Source organism: Lithobates pipiens, unplaced genomic scaffold, assembly GCF_037356315.1.
Source record: "Lithobates pipiens isolate NorthernLeopardFrog02 unplaced genomic scaffold, aLitPip1_a1.2 Scaffold_18, whole genome shotgun sequence".
Lineage (NCBI taxonomy): Eukaryota > Metazoa > Chordata > Amphibia > Anura > Ranidae > Lithobates > Lithobates pipiens.
The window spans coordinates 418531856-418554619 of record NW_027507758.1 but is presented as its reverse complement, the minus strand read 5'-3'; the positions used below and the strand labels follow the sequence as shown (position 1 = coordinate 418554619).

General features: G+C 38.5%; 1 protein-coding gene across 6 annotated transcripts in view; it reads right to left on the bottom strand.

The window, feature by feature from the left end:
* The window catches only part of MECOM (MDS1 and EVI1 complex locus), a 740867-nt gene that overhangs the window by 344167 nt on the left and 373936 nt on the right, over positions 1-22764 (bottom strand). For all 6 annotated transcript variants that reach the window (XM_077488015.1, XM_077488014.1, XM_077488017.1 and 3 more), the window contains exon 2: positions 18176-18516. In XM_077488015.1, coding sequence (XP_077344141.1) covers positions 18176-18516 — 341 coding nt within the window. The remainder of the gene's footprint in view (positions 1-18175; positions 18517-22764) is intronic.

Genomic DNA, 22764 nt, shown 5'->3' with positions numbered 1-22764 from the left:
TATACCCAGCTTACTATTCTATTCTCTGTTCTAAACATACAGCCCTATTTTACTGCTACATGTTTAAGATTTTAGAGCAGAACTGAGGTTAATAAAAATAACTAAATGCTAGTAGGTAGAGTTTTTCATAAAAGAGACTTTGTATATCATATATATTATATATAGCAATTATGGTTTTCTGGTTTAGTGCACCTTGCAAATTGTCCTGATTAAAGCTGAAATAAAGTTTTGTTTTGTTTTATTTTGTCTTGAACACGCTGAAAGTGTGAGTTAAAAATAGTGCAAGCAAACAAAATGGGCCTTTGGAAGGGAATTTTTAATTTGCAAGCAAATTTTCCCTTTCCTTGGTAAATACAGTAAAATCTAATTTTCAAACAATACCCATTAATGTACAAAGGGAATAAAAAAAATAGTATTTTGTTTGCACATGACTGGATGATGAAAGTCTGAAAGTCAGCAGAGATTCACCTTATTCTTTCCCTTGCAAAGTGAAAATCACCTTGTGGCAGAAGCCAAATATAGGACAACACTTATGCCCCATACACACGTTCCAAATATTGGACGACCGATCGTACGACCATTTTCAGTTAATAATCGCAAGTAGAAATTGAATAGCTAAATAAAGTCACGAAAATTCTCGTACAATAGAAAAAATTATCGGAAGTGATGTCATGCGTTGTAATGTATTTGTATTGTATTTTCGGACAACAACCATACTGACTAAACGAAAATCGTACAATTTGGAATCGTACGAGAAAAATTTCCATGCATGTCCAATCGAATAATATCGGATGAACAGTCATGATCAGCTGTCGAAAGTTGTGTACACACGATCCGAAAATCGTATGATCCTTCCTCGGACGACCATTTTCGTACGATATTCGGATCGTATGTACGGGCCATTAGAAGTACAGTGTTTTTACAAAGTAACTGTTAAAAATTTCCAGAGTTTGGCTTTTATAATATCCAGAAATCGTTTTAGGTTATTTTGATCTAGCTGATTGGAAATACCAGGATAGAGAGGGGGTTGTTCCTGTTTACTACTATTAATGTAAAAATAGAAATAAAGTCTGATTTAAAATAGTTAATTTAAATTAAAGTAATTCTTTACAAGGTTAAGTAAAAGCAAGTGACGAGACCAGGTGAGGCGTCACTCGTTTTGGGTAGAAGCAAGCAATCACTGATCCAAAGAGTTAGCACTCACTGTGGTTGATTTACTAAAGATAATCAGAATGTACACTTTGCAAGGGAATTTGCACTAGAGCTCAGTAAATGAGCACATTTTTGCCATCATCTAATTACGTGCACGCAAAAATGCTGTTCTGTTTTATTTTCTGTGTTATGTGAGTGGGTATTTTTTGCACATTCACTCAACTTCCTTTGCAAAGTGCAACTTTCCTGTGCAATGTGAACAGCCTAATTTCCTTAAATAAATCAACCCCATTCTCATGTGGAGATAAATTAACATAATGGAAAATTTATTTTGGTCAGTCATTTTTTTTAATTTCTGATGGTGTACAAACAAGCCTTTCTTCCTCTCAATGTGCAAGGTAAGTCTGAAAGAAGATTGCTATGAATATTGGCACTTCGATGACTGGAGTAAAGATAGCCAGTTCACTCCACTTATTACTAGAGATCTGTATATTTATGTCCATCCACAAGCATATCTAAAGAATTTAATGAGGTTTCTCAAGAAACTGTAGCACTCCAAAACTCCAAGAGTCCAAAACTCTTTAGTTTTAGATTAGGATTAGGTTATGCTGACCATTATCACTGAAAAGGAAAGTAATGAGAAATCAAAAATATTATGGATGATACTGGTGCAAGGATAGAGAGAAAATCTGGGAACACTAGTTCCAGGGACAATTGTCTAAGAAGGGTTTTCCCCTAATTTTGTATAGATTGCTTTTTACTTCATGTGGTGGCTGCAGGACAAAGTGACTGAGCCAATGTGACCATAAGGGTCCATCCAAGAGTGATGATTGAGGGTTCACTCGCTTTTCCCCCCTCTCCACTAGGTTAATACTTTTTTTTTCTTTGGTTCATGTGCTCCCCACAATACCTTTACATTGCTCCTCTATTATATATTCTCCGAGACTTAACTGGCATAAGTCACTTCTTTTTCCCATTGATCCAGGAAGCACCCCAGGACTTGCAGCTGCAGTGGGTTCAGTTATTTACCTATCTGGGTGTGGTGATATCTCACAATGTTAAATGTGGACTTAATTCTGATTCCTGTACTCTCAGAGGTTAAAATTCAGCTGTGAAGAAACCTTCCCCTATTCACATTTATTTTTTAAAATGTACCCACTTGGGTCCCAAAATCCTTTTTAAAAGAATTCATTTAAATTCTACTTTCCTTTTTACTGGGACCACATGCCCCACATTTCAAACTTGCCACATTAACCACTTCAATACCGGGTCTATTCTGGCACTTCTCTCCTTTAAAAAAAAATTACTCAGAATCCCAAAACATTATATATGATTTTTATATATGTTTTTTTTTTTTAGCAGACACCCTAGGGAATAAAATGGCAGTCATTGCAACTTTTTTTCTCACATGGTATTTGCGCAATCATTTTTCAAACGCCTTTTTTTGGGAAAAAAACGGTTTCATGAATTAAAAAATAATAAAACAGTAAAGTTAGCCCAATTTTTTTGTATAATGTGAAAGATGATGTTATGCCAAGTAAATAGATACCTAACATGTCACACTTTAAAATTGAGCACAATCATGGAATGGCGCCAAGCTGCATTACTTCAAAATCTCCATAGGCGACACAATTTTTTTTACAGGTTATCAGTTTAGAGTTACAGAGGAGGTCTAGTGCTAGAATGGTTGCATATGCCCTAATGCACGTGGCGATACCTCACATTTGTGGTTTGAGCAGCGTTTACATATGTACTTACGTGTGCCTTCGCTTCTGAGCGCAATCTACCGGGGACAGGGGCGTTTAAATTATTATTTTTTTATTTTACTTAATTTTTTTTATTTTTACACTTTTTTTACATTTTTTTTATCACTTTTATTCCTATTACAAGGAAACATCCCTTGTAATAGGAATGTATGCGACAAGCCCTCTTTATGGAGAAATGCGGGGTCTCTCCTCCAGGCTGGAAAGCATGAAATTGGGAACAAAAATTCACCAATCTCATGCTGACAGCTGCTCTAACGTCCTCTTCCAGCGCCAGTCAATTCTTTCTCTGGGCCCCCGATGGCACGGGAGAGCCCAGAGAAGCATCGGATGGCAGCAGGAGGGGGGTCCCCTCCTGTTGCCTATAAGTACTGCCGCTATGATCATTCTTATAGTGCACAGAATCACCGGCTGCAAAGAATGATATCTGAATGATGTCTCTAGCTGCAGGCATCATTCAGATATCCCCTCTAAATGTCAAGGATATCATTTTACTATGGCTATGGTATCTAAATCATCCCTACAAGGTGGGTTTATTACAGTATATGTTTATAAAATATAAATAGTTTATAGCCATACAGCTTGTTACTGCCTATTTGTGGTTGGTGCTGAATCTGAACAATTCCCCTGTCATGTTGGAGGCAGCCATTTTGTCTGGAGGTACTACAACACCTACTAGTTTGTGGCGTCAGATCCCCTTATCCACTGACTCCCTTTTTGAAAACATGATCAGTGGGACGCAAGTGGGAATCATAGGTTCCTTTTACTTTTTTTCCCTTTTACCCACTGTGAAACAATTCCGATATGACACACTTTCATATGCTCCCACTCCAGAACTGGGCCAAATTCAAGATTAGGACCCTGGGACACATAACTGACTACAGGAAATTCATGCCCTTTGATGCCCTTTGATGCCCTTTGATGCCTTTTTTCCAAAATTCAATCTCCTCTTATACTACCAGTTTATATATATGCAATTGTCTCATGCCTTTTGCAGCCAATGGCCTTGTCAAGACCTATCCTTAGTATGTTCTCCACTGAAAAACCTTTTGTGCAATGACCAACTCCAGAAACCAGCCTCCTCATTATATTAGCATCTCATCTTTAATACCCTCTCAGAGTACATGCCTGAGGGATATACCTGATATTTGGAATATGCCATTCAAGCAGCCAGTCTCTGCACAGGCCGGTTCAAATCCTTCACAGGGCCTCTTTTACTCCTCCCAGGTTTCACAAGTTGAACCCAGCCCTGTCCTCTACCTTCTGGCCAACCTAATGGGAGACTTTTTCCATATTTTCTGGACCAGTCCCTACATCTCATCTCAGACTACATCTCATCTCAGACTTTCATTCTGCTCCCTGCTGGTGCTAAGAATCAGATCCAAGCCCTTGCACTCTCTTTCATCTAGTGTTTTGTTATCTTAGCTACGAGGAGACACTGTGGTACCTGACCTAGAATGTTGAGCCAACTGTGTAGTTCTCAACCGTTAACCCTGTATGTTGTTCTATGTATAAGTGACCTCCCTTGCACGGGTTGTTTCACTTGGAGTGTGTCATTAGGTATTTCTTCTCCAAAAACAATAAAAAATGTATTTATATATATATATATATATATACAGTGGTGTGAAAAAGTGTTTGCCCCCTTCCTCATTTCCTGTTCCTTTGCATGTTTGTCACACTTTAGTGTTTCGGAACATCAAACCAATTTAAACAATAGTCAAGGACAACACAAGTAAACACAAAATGCAATTTGTAAATGAAGGTGTTTATTATTAAAGGTGAAAAAAAATCCAAACCATCATGGCCCTGTGTGAAAAAGTGATTGCCCCCCTTGTTAAAACATACTATAACTGTGGTTGTCCACACCTGAGTTCAATTTCTCTAGCCACACCCAGGCCTGATTATTGCCACACCTGTTCACAATCAAGGCATCACTTAAATAGGAGCTGCTTGACACAGTAAGGTCCACCAGAAGATCCTTAAAAGCTACACATCATGCCGAGACCCAAAGAAATTCAGGAACAATTGAGAAAGAAAGTAATTGAGATCTATCAGTCTGGAAAGGGTTATAAAGCCATTTCCAAAGCTTTGGGAATCCCGCGAACCACAGTGAGAGCCATTATCCACAAATGGCGAAGACATGGAACAGTGGTGAACCTTCCCAGGAGTGGCCGGCCGCCCAAAATTACCCCAAGAGCGCAGCGACCACTCATCCAAGAGGTCACAAAAGACCCCACAACAACGTCCAAGGAACTGCAGGCCTCACTTGCCTCAGTTAAGGTCAGCGTTCATGCCTCCACCATCAGGAAAAGACTGGGCAAAAATGGCCTGCATGGCAGAGTTCCAAGGAGAAAACCACTGCTGAGCAAAAAGAACATCAAAGCTCGTCTCAATTTCTCCACAACACATCTTGATGATCCCCAAGACTGTTGGGACAACATTCTGTGGACCGATGAGACAAAAGTAGAACTCTTTGGAAGGTGTGTGTCCAAGTATATCTGGCGTAGAAGGAACACTGCATTTCATAAAAAGAACATTATACCAACAGTAAAATATGGTGGTGGTAGTGTGATGGTCTGGGTCTGTTTTGCTGCTTCAGGACCTGGAAGACTTGCCGTGATAAAAGGAACTATGAATTCTGCTGTCTACCAAGAGATCCTGAAGGAGAATGTCCGACCATCTGTTCGTGTACTCAAGCTGAAACGAACTTGGGTTCTGCAGCAGGACAATGATCCTAAACACACCAGCAAGTCCACCACCGAATGGCTGAAGAAAAACAAAATGAAGACTTTGGAGTGGCCTAGCCAAAGTCCTGACCTGAATCCTATTGAGATGTTGTGGTATGACCTTAAAAAAAAACTCTAATGTAACTGAATTAGGACAATTCTGCAACGATGAGTGGGCCAAAATTCCTCCAGGACGCTGTAAAAGCCTCATTGCACGTTTTCGCAAACGCTTGGTTGCAGTTGTTGCTGCTAAGGGTGGCCCAACCAGTTATTAGGTTTAGGGGGCAATCACTTTTTCACACAGGGCCATGATGGTTTGGATTTTTTTTCACCTTTAATAATAAACACCTTCATTTACAAATTGCATTTTGTGTTTACTTGTGTTGTCCTTGACTATTGTTTAAATTGGTGTGATGTTCCGAAACACTTAAGTGTGACAAACATGCAAAGGAACAGGAAATGAGGAAGGGGGCAAACACTTTTTCACACCACTGTATATATATATATATATATATATATATATATATATATATATATATATATATATATATATATAAAAAAGAGACATACATTAAAAATCTAGCAGGAAAGGGCAAAAACTTTCAGACCCAGGAACACATACACACATACAGTATCTTACCACGACTCCCAAGAAATTGTCAAGTGGTTTCACTCTCCATTGTCTACCAAATAATGGTATATCAGTTTTGAGTGGACGGACCGTAGAAGAAGACCGTATAGGTATAATTTATTTTACAGATCTTGAAATTCTAATGTCATCATGGTGCTTCTTAAACAATTATTTAGAGGATGTATACATGAGCATTTTCTTATAAGACTCTACAAATGATCTCCTTTATTTGTAGAAATATCAGGGTACACCTTTGTTCTACTGGGAAAAGTAACTTTCACCTCTGACCTGAGGAAACCAGTTTAAGAGTTCCTGAACTCTACAACTTGTTAACAGGCCACTAGTCCTCTTTTCAGCAATAATAGAAATGATAGAGAGTCACCTAATTGAAAAGACTCACACTGCTACGGTATGCAAAACGAATTTAAAACTGAAGCCGAAAGCCTTTGCCAAAAAGAAAACAAGAATGAAATCAAATGTCTGAAGAGCTTTTGATAGTCTCTCCAGGCTTATATCTTTTGTTCAGGAAAAAAAAAGCCATCACTGATTTAATTATATTCCTGAAACACAATGGCTCTATTTTCAAATCATGTTAAATGATTGATCTGCAGATTCATCTTATGCTCAGAATTCTTCACACGCATTGTGCATTAGGACTAATAAAAAAAAAACACAGCCAAAAGAAGCATTAACTCTATCCAGCCAGTTTATGATACATGTACAATGTTGTCTTTTAAATTGAGAACATCTGTTTAACAATGCAGAGATACTAAAATAATAAATCGGGTCATGCAGTAAATGTTTCTGTAATACCAATGGTATAATTTACAACTTGAAAGTCTGGATAGGAATTAAAAAGCAATAGGAAATGGTCAGACAATGAGCAAAAGCCAATCAGAGCTAATCCTGCATTTACACCTGAGCAGAGCGTAAACAAAGCATATTCCTGGTGATTTTTAACCATTTTTTTCAGGTATTTTACAAGCATTTTTACATGTATATCAAGCTTCTGGACCAGGCAAGGGGAAGAGAGAAATTCCAAAGGAGAATAGAAATTATTCATGTGTAAAATTTTCACAAAACTTCACATATCACACATTTACAGGAACTTCCATTGAAGTCTTTGGGGCAAAAAAAATGCCTATAAAGAAAAAGCTCATGTACTTTTTTGAGTGTAGGGTGTAGAGCAGGGGTAGACAACCTTGGCCCTCCAGCTGTTTTGAAAATAAAAGTCCCATGAAACATTGAAAGACCCTGACAATCATAGGCATGGCTCCTAGAGGCAGAGGCATGATGGGATTTGTAGTTTCACCACAGCTGGAGGTTGCCTACTCCTGGTGTAGAGTGTGGAGGGGACCATGCATACAAGTGTGAATAGGAACAATTGTAAAGAATGGCGTTCTGCATGTTGAGTGCAATCAGGCATAGGGAAATGAGCAGAAAAGCTCAAGTGTGATTTTGGGCTAACACTGTCCAGCAACCACTGAAATTGTGCTGAAGTCAGAGTGTACACTCAGAAAGTTCTCTACAATCCAATGCAGCCAGATTATACACACCTCCCTCACACTTAAGCTGTAATTGCACCTTTGCCCAGGTTAGTCCAAAGTAAAAGCTTATTCACGGAAGGAATGACAGTGCAGTTTTTTTTTTAATGAATTGGGAAGTTCCCCCAAGGGGTTATCTGTGGCATAACGATATATTAGTCAGAAAAAATGGAAGTATAATAAAATCATTAATTTATACAAACAACAAATTGCAGATCATTAATCACATTTTTTTTTAAAGTACAAACTCTGGTTACGGGCATGTCTCAAAGAATATTTCATCAATATTTGGCACCACAATGCATTTCAAGTATTAAAATATTAAAAATTAATTGACATCCACATGAATACCTCGACACGTTTCAACCAATGCTGTTGAGGTCTTCTTCAGGGCATTTGTATTCTAGTGAAATATAGCAAAAAAGTTCATTGTTCCAACACCTAATAGCATACTGACAACTATCTATATGTAATGTTATATTAATATATTTACCACTGGAAAGATGAATTCCGAAACAAATGTCACATATCCAGAGATTTCTAAATAAAAGCACTAATCCGGGGATCTTCATATGTCAATCCTCACCACTCCAGATGGGCGCCAACACCAAGGGGCTTACATTATTGGAACTACACAGGGGGAAGAGATGGACGACACCTGGGATATATTTCAATTAATAATTCAGTATAAATGTTATTTAATTGTAACATCCTAGCACCCAATGAGCTTTTTTCATGCCTCTCCCTTCTTACATGCTCCCTCACATGGCAGGACAATTAACATATTTGTCCACCAGAGGGAGCATCACCGTGCCGGCGGTGTTCTTTGATCACCACTGGACGCCTAATGACGAGGCCTGCACTGGTGACTGCGGCCCCATGTGTGCGCGGCATCATCACATCACGTGATTGCGACAGAGGAGATGGCAATGGCAGGAGCCTTGGCTCACAGGAACGCAGAGGGGACCACCAGTGATGGTGTGGACAAGGAGGGGGTGGAATGTTTGGAACACCACCTATTACCAAATAGTTTAGATACCATTTAAGCACCCTACCCCCCGGGGATCTTGATGTGATTCCAGGAGAGCTCCCCCCACATATAGGAAGGATCAAGGTTAAATGTAAGTACATTTAGTATAGTAGACTAACTTTTTGATCAGAGAACACAATATCAGTGCATATTATACAATTTTGATATATCGAGCACTTCAGTGCCTCTTTCATTACACTTTACTAGGTCATATATCTAATTAGAGACTACACCATTTTGGCCACCATTTGATTTATCGATCACTTCAGTGCCTCCTTCATTATTCTTTACTACTTCATATATTTAAATAGAGACTACACCATTTGGGCCATATACTATAGGTATTATGGCACCAATTTAACAAATACTTATCACCATCAACTCACGGCATTGATATTTTTTGTTCACGCAGTCCCATCACTTTTTAGTTTGTTTTGTTTTGTTTGATTTTAGTTTTGTTTTTTAGTTAATTCCGCCACTTGTTTACACACGTATCCTCACACATTCACACATCACCTTCAACACACAGGTTTTTAGAATCTATACATATAATACTCTCTGTTCACCCCTTTGACATATGTACTCACCCCCTTCACTCACATTGGCTCTATTACCCATTCATATCCAAACATGTTATTTGATAACATTATATTATTTATTTTTTCCATTATATCCCTTTTTTTGGCATGACACTAAAATATGATTACCAAGATATAGCAATAATAATATAATATATTCCAACATACTGTATTCTTCTTCACACATATTGAGTTAAGAATCAAAATACTTGTACATACAGGTTAGGATGAGCTCATTGGGTGCTATGATATTACAATTAAATAACATTTATAGCAAATTATTCATTGAAATATACCCCAGGTGTCGTCCATCTCTTCCCCCTCTGTTGTTCCAATAACGTGTGACTCCTTGCAAGCCCCTTGGTGTTGGCGCCCATCTGGAGTGGTGAAGATTGACATATGAGGATCCCCGGATTAGTGTTTTTATTTAGAAAATCTCTGGATATGTGACATTTGTTCGGAATTCATCTTTTGAGTGGTAAATATATTAATATAACGTTACATATACATAGTTGTCAGTACGCTATTAGGTGTTGGAACAATGAACTTTTTTGCTATATTTCACTAGAATAGACAGCAACAGCATTGGTCAAAATGCGTCGGAGTATTCATGTGGATGTCAATTATTTTTTTAATATTTTAATACTTGAAATGCATTGTATTGCCAAATATTGATGAAATATTCTTTGAGACAAGCCCGTAACCAGAGTTTGTACTTTTAAAAAAATTTGATTAATGATCTGCAATTTGTTGTTTGTAAAAATAAATGATTTTTATTATACTTTCATTTTTTCAGACTAATATATCATTACGCCGCTAAAAAACCCCTTGGGCGAACTTCCCAATTCCCTTTTCAAAAAACTTTTTGGGGTGTGGGGCTGACTCTAATTCATGTGTTTTCTCCATTTTGACAGTGCAGGTTTTGCCTAACAAATATATAACCTGTTCAGCGATATCTTACTGGGCAGGTAGGCATAAGGCTGGGGGGCTATGATTTAAGTGCATTAAAGGTGCAGTTACACTTTAATCAGAATTATATGTGCCTTACCTTTCATTTCTAAATTCTCTGATACTTCAATCAAGTCTACTAACCACTTCACCTGCATTCTAATAGATTTTTTTATATCTATTAATATTGACACAACAATATGCAGCAGCGAATATATTTGTGCATCACAGGTGACTCAGCATAACAGAACATCTTCTGATTCATATTTTGCCAGCCTTTCGCTTGCCTTTTTACTGCTTTATGATTAGTGACATCACCACCTCACCTGGTTTAAAACTGATGACCAAAGCAAACAGAACTATCTCACTTACATTTATCAAATCAATTAAATTTTCCAGCCAATTGCATAGTGACATATTGACCATTTTGCTTAATGGCATCTGCTGGGTTTAATGAAGCCGTGTCATCTTTGAAACCTTGCAATAAATGTCTGCAACATGTTTACTCATTGAAAAAGAGTTATGATTTCCTGTCACTCCCTCCATTAAGAAAGAAGATAACTCATGATAGCTTATCGGAAGGAATAACTGACTTATCCAAAGATGCACTGAAAAGATGATCAGTATAAATGTCATCACCATTGTATAACTGTATTGTATTTCCTAATGACTACTACTGCAGACTTGAGAAACATTTTCATTACATTCCCTATTTTCTTTAGAAAAGATGCCATGTTAACAAAATACAGAGGTAGAATTACAGAGTATATATATATATATATATATATATATATATATATATATATATATATATATATATATATATATATAGGAGAATTAGTGGACCTCAGGAGACAAAGTACAGTGTTTACTCTGTACATCAATAAATGTATTGGAATATAGACTCCACCTACAATAACTTTAGATGATTTGTTGCTTTCAAGGTGATTCCTAGTTAAGGCTTTATTCACTGGGCTGCAGTGCAAATTTAATCAGTTTTTGATCACAAATGCGGTGCAAATTCACAGCGCGATTTTTGTGTGTCAAGTGCAATTCTAATGCGAATTTGATGTAAACTGAAGTCTATGGAGCTGAATTTAGCAACACACCGGATCCAACTCGCACATCTTTTTTTAAGACGTAACAGAATTGCACCGCATTGCTGTGAATGGCCTTCATTGAAAACAATGTTATTTTAGATGACTATGCATTTGGAAAAGATCAAAATTGCATCAGAATTTGCATCAGTGTGAACTGCGCTTAAGAGGGCAACTTAAAGTGTTACTAAATCCACAACAGTAAAATCAGTCTGTATATGCAGTAAAGCATGCTTGTTGTAATCAAGGTGGAACCTAAGGGGTTAATCCTCTGCATTGTGTAAAACAGCTTTTTGATCCTGTATGCACAGATCCTCCTCTTTTTCCACTGACTCCAAAACATGTCCTGATAAGACACGTTTAGTGGAGTCAAGCATGTGCATGTGATCAGCACAGGACCTATCAACACTGTCTAGACAGAGAGTCCTGCATCCTGACAGGACAGCCAGTGCAGTATGAAAACGCCTCTTACAAGCTTTAACCAGACTCTGATAGAAGTCACAAGACTGTTTATATTTACTAAAATGATTGCATTTCCATGTTCTGTGTACTATGGGAGACCAGATATAGTGAATGTTGTGTCCTGGGTTTAGTAACACTTTCATTTATATTTCCACTTGTGCAACCAAACTGCGATAATACCTCATTTATATTAGTCACATGTCCCCAAACCCATAGCATAACTTAAAGAATAATATGTAAAAATTGCAGCTTATTTTTTTAGATGTTCCTTTCGGGATCCTACAGCAAGGAAAAATCCTAGGTAGTTTTCATTGTTTATGAGGCACTGTTTGCCATATTTAACCTTGTGTACTGTGCAGGCATATCTTCATTTTCAATTGTAACTAGATTTAAACATTGTCTAGCCTCAAAAAAGGTTAAAGGTTTAGAGGCTGTGCTTCTTGCATCATATGTTAAGAAGGACAGACTTGGGACAGACTCACTCTAACCTTGTTCAAAAACCTTGTAGTCAGCTATAACACCTTCTCTTGAGAAATGTCTAAAAGGTAAGAATTTTTCTTTTCTTTTTTTTTTTTTTTTTTTAACTAGGCATGTAGTGTGAAGGGGAACACATGCCAAATATATAGTGGGGTTTTCTCAAAGTTGACTACAAAAGTGGAAAGCCACTTTATGTTCCACTCTTTTCTGTTTCTTACTGTAATTTGCTGCATTGTCTTTATCTTTGTAAAGCTGAACTCCAGGCAGATATAAAATACAAAAATGAATACAGCCCGGGATTCATTAATGCATCTTGGCTGGGTTCATACTGCTGCCCTGCATAATTGCGTACATTGGTAACTGCAACACTTAAAAATGTGTGCACTATGAATAGCACCCGAATGCACTTTACCAGCATACTTGCATTGCAATGCACCATAATGCACTACCATGAGTTGTGGTGCATTGTGTTACTAAACATAGTGCAAACACCTTCTTTGATGCCTTATGCCTAGTACACATGGGTCGAATGTCAGGAGACATTGGCTAGTTCAATAAAAAAAAAACAGCTGACATTAAGCCTGTGTGTATTTCAGTTGGTCCGTCAGAAGGCGGCCGTTTGGCTGCCTTCTGACGGACGAGCGTGCTGGAAAACCAGTAGAGGACTGTCTACGGATTAGTGCTCCCAGCCAAAGCCTGCAACAACAATATGAACCCAGCCTAATGTGAACTCAGGCCACGTACACACGACTGGTTTATCCATCCGAATAAACTCTGAAGGTTTTTCCAAGGGAGTTCCACTGAAACTATCTTGCGTACACACGATCACACCAAAGTCCAATTGTCAAGAACGCGATGACTTAAAACACTTACGATGGGACTAGAAAAAGGAAGATCGATAGTCAGTAGCCAATAGCCACCGTCTCTTACTTGCTTCAGTTGGGTCTGTCGGGAAAACAGCATACGAGCCATATTTATCAAGGAGTCTGCTTCCTGCTTTGCAGTGCTTCAGTGCTGGGCAGGGGGATTTTCGCTGTCAGGACGATAAGGATGTGGAACGCTCTTCCAAATTTGGTGGTGTCAGCGGGGAGTATTGATATTTTTAAAAGACTTTTGGAAGTACATCTTAAAGAGCATTACATGATTATCGACACTTACACACGTACACCTACACAGGTTGAATTGGATAGACTATTGTCTTTATTCATCCTTACCAACTATGTAACAAGGGGTTGTGTTTTACTGCATCCTTTTCGCAATGCAATTTGAGGCTTCTGACTATATTTTATGGCTCATACCATATCATTATAGTTGCTAAGCAAGGGGATAGGAGACATTGTATTGATAAATATATTATTAATCGAACAATAATTAAAAAAAAAAAGATAAATAACAAAAATGTTGAAAATTATATTATTATTGTTTTGCAATAATCAGTAATAGCTTAATTCACAAAGCTTACACACTGGGATAATAAGTCCACTGACACTTGAAAAATGAGTCACATGGCTGAAAATAAAGATCCTTGTCCAAAGGTTAAAGTTTTGTGACTGGAGACTATTGTGTGATCAAATAAAATACACTGCACTTTTGCATTAATTGTACTTCTCTTTCACCTATTTCATAATCTTTACCTGGAGGTGTTTTTTTTTTTTTTATCCAAGTCTATACTTCAATATGATCTGCTCTTATTGCATTTAAATATTACAACGTCAACAGTATGTGCATACTCATCACAGATATTTAAAGGTTTTCTTTTTTCTTTTTAAAACAAGCATGTAATACTTACCTCCTCTGTACACATGGTTTTGCACAGAGTGTCCCCGATCCTCCTCTTCTGGGGTCCCTCAACGTTGCTCCTGGCTCCTCCTGTTCTTGAATTCCCCATTGGAGAGCCTCTCTCCCTCAGGGCACTCATGTGGGTGTGCTCCCATGCTCTGCTGCTGCATCTATTGATACAGACAGCAGGACCCGACCCCACCCCCGGCTCCCGCGTCATTGGATTTGATTGACAGCAGCTATCAATCTATACAAACAGGACCCGAGACACTGGCTGGAGCTGGTGTGCCCGTCCCCATTGCTGGAAAGACCAGGTTGAGGTAAGTATAAGGGGAGCTCTAGGGGCAGCTGCAGCACAGGAGGTTTTTCACCTTCATGCATAGAATGCATGAAGGTGAAAAACCTTTGAGGGTTTACAGCTCCTTTAATGTAGATACTGCACAATATGCATGCAAAACCATGCATCAAAACCCTTCCTAAAATATAAATGTGATCTAATGAAATTAATTACCCATAGATATCCAGATCGTAATGCAACGTTATTGAAAATGGCAGGATCTGGAGTCACGTTCTCATATTTACAGTTCCGTGTAGCCTGAAAAAGGATCTTCTATCTGTAATTAGTGGCTATTTATAGATACAGGAGCTTCTTAAAAAAATATACATGAAATTAAATTCTTTAAATAAAAAAACATCTTTGCTGGTAAAATAAGCATAAACTATCGGGCTGCACATTGGGAAACAACAAACACATCAATATAAACACTGTACAAACTACTTATTCAGCAGCTTCCTAAACAAACTGTTTCAATGCAGAGTGGTCTGCTTAATTGCCGACATCCAAATGTTTGTGAAACATGACTTGCGTTCATTCTTGTGTGTTTCTCTTACCAATAGATGACTGAACAGCTGAAACTGAAGCTAGACGCTGGACTGAATGCTTCGACAGTGTTTTTATGCATCAGTTAGCAAAATTACTGAAGGGTTTACAAAAAGAACATACCAACAAGTCAAGGTTGCCCAAGGTAACTAAATAGGTCACCAGACTGTGTGGCACCAAAGTGTGCATTTTCAGCTGTGATTCCGGTTATTATGTCCTTACAGTCACCTGAAAAAAGGATCAGTGAAGTAACCATAAGGTCACAGCACGAGGACAGTAAATTCCTTTATCTTTTACAAGTTCATAATGGTGGATGGGGTGTTCTGTATGCACCTGTATTTATTTTATTTTTCATGTGTCAAAATATTATCTATAATAATTAAAATCCCTAATACCATAACTGATCTAATTTGGAAAACACTACAGTCCATCTTCTGGGCAAAAAAAAATTGTATGAATAGCCCAAATTTTTTTCAGTTAGAGTAAGGAAGGGTCAAAGCCCTTTGGGCTAAGATAAGTGTAGTATCTGTTCTTATCAGTGATCCAGTGGAGGTTCTGCACTGTCATTCTGACCTGACAAAGGTTGGAGTGGTGGCTATAAATCTCTTCTAGAGTGGCTGGAACAGAAACCGGGGTGCCCACAGGCAGTTGGGTCATGGGAATCATTCCCCGGGGAAAGCTGGGAGAGCCCATTATCTGGGCATGGGCAAGGAAGGCAGAAGTTCCGTGGTGTCTGTGCCCCCTGGGCGTGGTCACTCTAGGGCTGCTCTTAGTAACACTTGGGTGTGGGATCCCACTGTGTGAGTGAAACACATGATCATAGCACCAAATTATGCTTTTTTGCACTGTGCCTTTTAGGGCTAGGCCTTTTGGCTAAGTCTGGGGGCAATTTTTGCCTACCAGGCCTCAGGGCCTAGCCAGTGCACAATCTGCACAGCCACTTTTTTATTTTCTATTTATTTTTCTCCCACTGTTTATCATTACTTTTACATTTGTGTGCGTTTTTCTCACGGATGAAGAATGTGAGTCCTCAGGCTTGCCCTGACGTCTAGGGGGAGGATGTGTGGCCCTAAGGTTCCTTCCTCCCCTGCCCCTGCAGAGTCTCTCTTTGGGAGAAGAGTGTTGTTTTTTGTTAACTTACAGGTTTTTTCAGTTTAGGTTTTTGCACCACCGTCGAAAAAAGGAAGGGTCAAAACCCCTATCAGATTTGTGTCTGTGTCCTTCTGGAAATAATTTCATGTAATTTCCTTTTCCTGGAGAAAATACAGGAAATAGGAGGAAATATTCCCAAAGGGAAAGGAATTCCTACCTTAGACAATTATCACCCCAAAAAAATTTCTCATTAAAAAATCTCCCTTCAATTCTTGTTCTCATAACAACTCAAAAATGTAGGGTGTCTGCTTACTTTTTGTCTTAGTGACAGTAGAGATAGAGAGGGAGATCTTCCCCAGTGGGAAAGTCTTTGCAATATTGTATCAATTCTGTATAATAGATCATTCTCTGAAGCAGCTCATTACATTGTCGGTGGTGAGAAAGTTTTAGGCAAATTGCAAATGTTCTTAAAGGGGTTGTAAACCCTCGCGTTTTTTCACCTTTATGCATCCTATGCATTAAGGTGAAAAAACACCTGCCAGTGACCAGCCCCCCGTTTTACTTACCTGAGCCCTGGAATTTCCAACGGTGAGGAAGCTCTGTCCATCTGCCCGGGGTTCTCTGCACTTGATTGATAGATTGATAGCAGTGCAGCCATTGGCTGCTGTCAATCAAATCCAATGGCGCGGGCGCTGGAGGGGCGGGGCCGAGTCATAAATTTGGCAGCTATTAATGCCGAATGCAGGACTCAGGAGCGCACACGCAAGGTAACCCGCTTCTCCTAGGGGGATATCTGATGCAGGGAGGAGCCACGAGAGCCGCTGAAGGACACCAGAAGCCAGTAGTCGGGGCAACTCTGTGCAAAACGAACTGCACAGTGGAGGTAAGAATGGCATGTTTATTTTAATTTTTTTATATATTTGAAGCTTTACAATCATTTTAAAGTGTAGGTAAACCAGCGCATATACCCAGTGAAGTGAACAGCCTCAGATAATACACAGAGATTAAACAAATCATCCTACATAAGTTGTACATGTATATCTGCTGTCTTCATCTTTATATAATGTTTAGAAAGTGCAGATCTTGTTAGAATTTTCACTTCCTCATTCTGCACTGTGAGAATTCAAATGGATTACACAGGGAGACAGCTGATTGGAGGAAATGTACACATACCCCTCCAGATAGGCAGAGACTTTCAGAGCTGTCCTGTGGGTAAAGCAGCTTTCTGCTCCTCTATTTACAGTACCTACCCTGACTCAAATTTCAGCCTGGTTTTATCACGTTTTGGAGTTTTATTATGCTGATAACAGAAGAACGGAGCAGGAGAAAGCCATGGGACTTAGTACTTTGAAGAGAGAAAAGAAAACACTGCAGATATGTGTGCCCAGCTCAAATTTCATGAATCAGGTTAACATCAGGTTAACATCCACTTTAAGGTTTTTTTTCTCCTGCATCAAATGTTAGTGAGTGTTTACCCTGCCAAAGGCAAGATATATAATATGATATTTTACACATATTACAAAGATTATTAGGGGTTGATTTACTAAAACCGGGGGGGGGGGGGGGGGGTGCAAAAACGTGCAGCTGTGCATGATAGTCACGCAGTTTCTAACTTCAGCTTGCTCAATTAAGCTTTGACAAAAAAAAACCTGGAAGCTGATTGGTTTCTATGCAGAGCTGCACCAGATTTTGCACTCTCCAGTTTTAGTAAATCAACTCCTATGAGTATTATAATCGACCCCTACATTTTTCACCATATGAAAAGGGTGTTTCTAATATTTTCAGAAAGAAAGGTAAAGTGATAAATCCTTATTATACAGTTCTCAGCAGAGTTTCATTTTTTAATTAAAACTATTTTACATTACCTCTTTTATTTTTATTTTTTGCTTTATCTGTGATGGACCCACATCTCTATTAAACTTTTGACATACCAAATATGGATCTAAAACCACACTTTTTTAGGAAGGTAACATGGTATGTTTGTATTTGAAAATAGTTATATGTTATATTACTTACCTCCCAGCCAAACTGAGGATTTTCAAGGCTTGCACACTGCTCTCCTTCGAAGGGTCCAAACCTTTCTCCGGTGGATATTTTAATTTTTGTCCATATTCCTAGTCCTGCCCCAGGAATGCTTGATTCACAAAGCTCAAACTCAGGAGGTATCGGGATGTCATCTGGGATATAAATGGGGGCCCTATATGGCGATCCTTCATTAGGTGTGAAATCATCACTGGAAGAAGCTGGAGAGTATATATCTGGAAAATTTGATCCTGATGGGGTGCCAATGCCATCATCAACAGGTGAAATCTCTCCAACTGTGATCTCAGGAAATTTTTCAGTGGAAACATCATCACCTAAACACACAGAGACATAAAATGCTTTAGCTTTAAAATGGTACACTACACATAAAACACTACATTGTGATATATTAATATTTCCCTCTATTTTTCATGGTCCAACAGAATGTGCTAAGCCCATAAAAATCATCTTGCTAATAAGAATAGCATGTATTAGTACTGGAACAAACTATACTCTTACATTTATAGCAGTATATCAATGGTATGATAGGGGCACCAAATTATGCTTAAGCCACATATGTCTTTGAGTGTATAGATCAGGTATATGCAATTAGCGGACCTCCAGCTGTTGCAAAACTACAAGTCCCAGGAGGCATAGCAAGACTCTGAGAGTCACAAGCATGACACCCAGAGGCAGAGGCATGATGGGACTTGTAGTTTTGCAACAGCTGGAGGTCCGCTAATTGCATATCCCTGGTCTAGATGTATAAGTCAAAAGCTTATCCATATGCAGGGGCTAAATGTATCAATGTATACACGTGGTTTGTAAAGATTTGATTTGCATGAACTAACCATTTTCCAGTGACAATTGTAAAATATTAGATTTCTCTTCACTTTCTGTTCTGTGACAACTGTCAGGCCAAAATTCCCCAACAGGGATCCAGAATGTACTACAATTGTGGCAAAGGTTCTATCTCATCTAAACACCATGACAAACTTGTCTGGAGTGCCACTTTAAAGATCCGTCTTGGGAATCCTGCATAATCCCCTACAGAAGTTTTATAAATATTCTTCCAATATCTCTGTCACACCATATTATGCAATTGACCTAATATTAGCAACATTTACTTACTAAGAACTGGTAACAGAAATGCTATTAAAATTGTTGTCTACATTGTGAGTAAAAGGTACCTTTTTGTTTAAAATATTAGTGAACAATGCTTTGGCAGCAAAAAGGTTAAAGTCGATGTACACTAGGGACATACAAAACATTTCTATGTGATTTTACTATGGTAGGAACAAATTCCTGATATATGTTATATAATGCTAGGAAAGGAAAAAATGTTCAGTAATATCCTTTATGACTTGCTCAATGACACTGTCCATTACTGAAGGAATGAGAAATGCATATCACATTGTGTTACAGCTCTGTATGGGACCCTCAGACAAATCTAGCTATGTGCTTTGTAGACCAACTAATAAATCATATTTCTGAGTCTCCAGACTGCTGTAGAACCTTAAAGATCTCAGTAAAGATTCATCTGTGCTTCCCTGCTGCTTCAGCCAGCCCCTGACCTCTGATACACCATCAGCCTCTCTTAATGCATAATTTAAACAAGAGCAGAGGGAATCCAATTCCAAGAGTGACAACATATATCTGTTTTATGGCCCTGGATGAAATCCTTTTTGCTGCATTACTTTGTATCACAAAAAACACAACTACATATTTTGGTAGAAACTACAAGGATATTTCTCATAGACAGTAGCATGTGAGCTGTCTTTGGCTAATTGAAACATATAAATGCTGATGAAGTGAATTGCAGAAATAGGTTCTGGGGTCCAAAGCAGAAATGGAACTCATGCTTATATGCCAAAAAGTACTTGCTATTCATAGTTCCTGAACAGCAAGGCTCCATGCACACTGGGCTTAAAAAAATGGCAGTTCCCTTGGCAGAAAAAATGTAGAGCGTATTTTATACAAAGTTTAGACGAGTTTAGGACAGTTTTGCATTTTATGCCAGTAAACTCCAATCAGAAACGTGAAACAAAAGGTTTTTTTTTTCATCCTCATAAATCATCCTAATGTACATGGACACATAGGATAGCATTGAGCTCCTTCTACAAGCAGAACACAAAACTCCTATAGAAACAGCGATTTTTAAGCCAATGTGCATGGAGATCTAAAGTGGCTGTTCAGGAACAACAGGAAAGGACAGAGCAACGTGTCTTTAAAGTGGTTTGTAAACCCATCAAATCAAGTTTCTGATTAAAGGGACCCATTTTACCTCCATAAGTTCCCAAACATAGGAGATGGTATCGGACCCCCATACGCATTTCACAGTATACCCGACAAGAGATGATCGATGCTGGAGAGGCTGTGGGCAACGGGACACATACATCCATTTATGGTGGTCCTGCCCCAAGATTAAACCATTTTGGGAATCAATTGCACCATGGATTAAATGACTGACAATTAGACACATAGAAGTTACTCCTTTACATTTCCTGTTCCAAAAAGTTACGCTATATTTGATGAATGCAGCAAAATCATTTATACCAAGGTTCTGGAAGCAGGAGAGAGGCCCCACTTTTATGGAATGGAAAAAGGAGGTTAATGTAATAATGGAGGCGGAATGATGGCTATTTACAGTTAAAGCAGAGCTGCCTCCCAATGATTGCCCCCCCCCCCCCATGCCCTAACCAATGCTTATTGTGATTTTTTTTAACCAAAAATATGTAGAAGAATACATATTGGCCTAAACTGAGGAAAAAAAATGTTTTTTTTTGGACACATGAGGATTTGAAGATGAACAAGGTTCAGCCTAAGTATAACACATTTTTTTTTTTTCCCTTGCTCTTTTTATTTCTTTGCACATATGAGGAATTGAAGATGAACAGTGAAAATACGAGGTATTTATAAACATTAAAATGTGGACTATGTGTAAGTAAAGACGGAATATACGTTGATATATTTTAATGTTCTCCCAATTGGAGCTCTTTATTATGGTACTTTGATTCAATAAAGATATATAAAAAAAAAAATCAAGTTTCTGTACAATTAATCATTGCAACCTAATGTCCTGTCTGCGCTGTGTGTGTGTGTGTGTGGCGTCCTACCTGTTTTATTTCTGTGTAATCCTTTGTTTTCTTTTCAATGAAATCACCACGCATGCGTGGTTACTCCTATTTTTCCGGCCAGCTTTTCACGCTGGAAAATTGTTGTGTACATGCTGGGGCTGCGTAATTTCCTTTGGCTGATGTCAGCTTTCTACATCACTGGGGTTAGCGCTCAGAGCCGAAGACAGAGCCTGTCTGTCTGAAACGTAAACGAGGCTTGGCTTCAGGAACGAATGCGCACGTGCAGGATTATGACCCCAGAAGAAGAGTGAGGTGAAAGTGAGTGAAATAAAATACTACTGAGAGGCAGAAGACAGGAGTTATAATGGCAGTGGCTGAGTACAGCAGAGGCAATTATAAAAAGTTAATTTTATCAAGTAAGAACGTTCTATTTGCATAATGTATGCAGCGCATAGCTACTAAACAGTAACGTGAAATTGCATATTGCTGCTTTTGGGTAACACTATCTGAGTTTACTCCCGCCTTAAACATGTTAGTTTAGGTAAGTAGTACAAACATACTATTTGCAAAATATATTTATAAAGTATTGACACAACAGTTGCAGTAACACTTATATACATTTCCTGCGCAGAGTGTGTTTGTTGTAAACTGCTATTGTAGCCAAAAAGAGACATAGGCCTTGTTCACACCATATGTGCATAAAAACTGATAACATTTTTTTTTAGATTTTATTTGTGTAGAGTATTTTTGAGATTGTTCATACCATGTTCAGAGATTTGTGTTTTTCTAATTCGGGTCTCTGAGTTCTATGAGTCTTGTTCATATGACAATGTTGGTGCCATGTGTGTTTTTTTGTGTGCTGAAATACACAACATACATTTCTCTGCAAGAGGGAAAAGAAAACAGTTGTTTTCTATGTGCCCTGTTCACACCACAACACTGGTGTCATGTGCATTTTTTTGTGCATACAAATCACACATGACATCAGTGTGAACAGGACACAGAGACTTTTTTTTTTTTTTTGCCCTTGCAGAGACAGTTGCAGAAAAATCTCTTCACATGGTGTGAGCAAGGCCTAAAAGATAACTAAAAAATGTACATTATATGAAAGGGCTATAAATAACATTTATAATTGCACCTATAAAAGTGTCAATGACCACACAATAGTTAAAGTATATCTAAAGCCCATTTTTTTGTGTTAGGATAGGGAAAGGAACAGAAAGATTTAAACACTTGCCTACCTCCAACAGTGCATTTACTGCTGGTGGGCGGCTCCTCCAGGCATCCCAATGTACCCATACATCGTGTTACACATGGGGTGTGCAGCAGTATGATCTGTGACCCTTTTGTGTTGGATTGCGGTGCTCGGTTTCGGGTGGCCTGGATACCACATGATTGCTGTGCGATCTTGCAAACAATCATCATGAGATGAATACATTCATTACATCATTGTTTACTACTGTGGCTGGTATGTGATTGGTCACCAGTGGTCACATGATGCCTGGG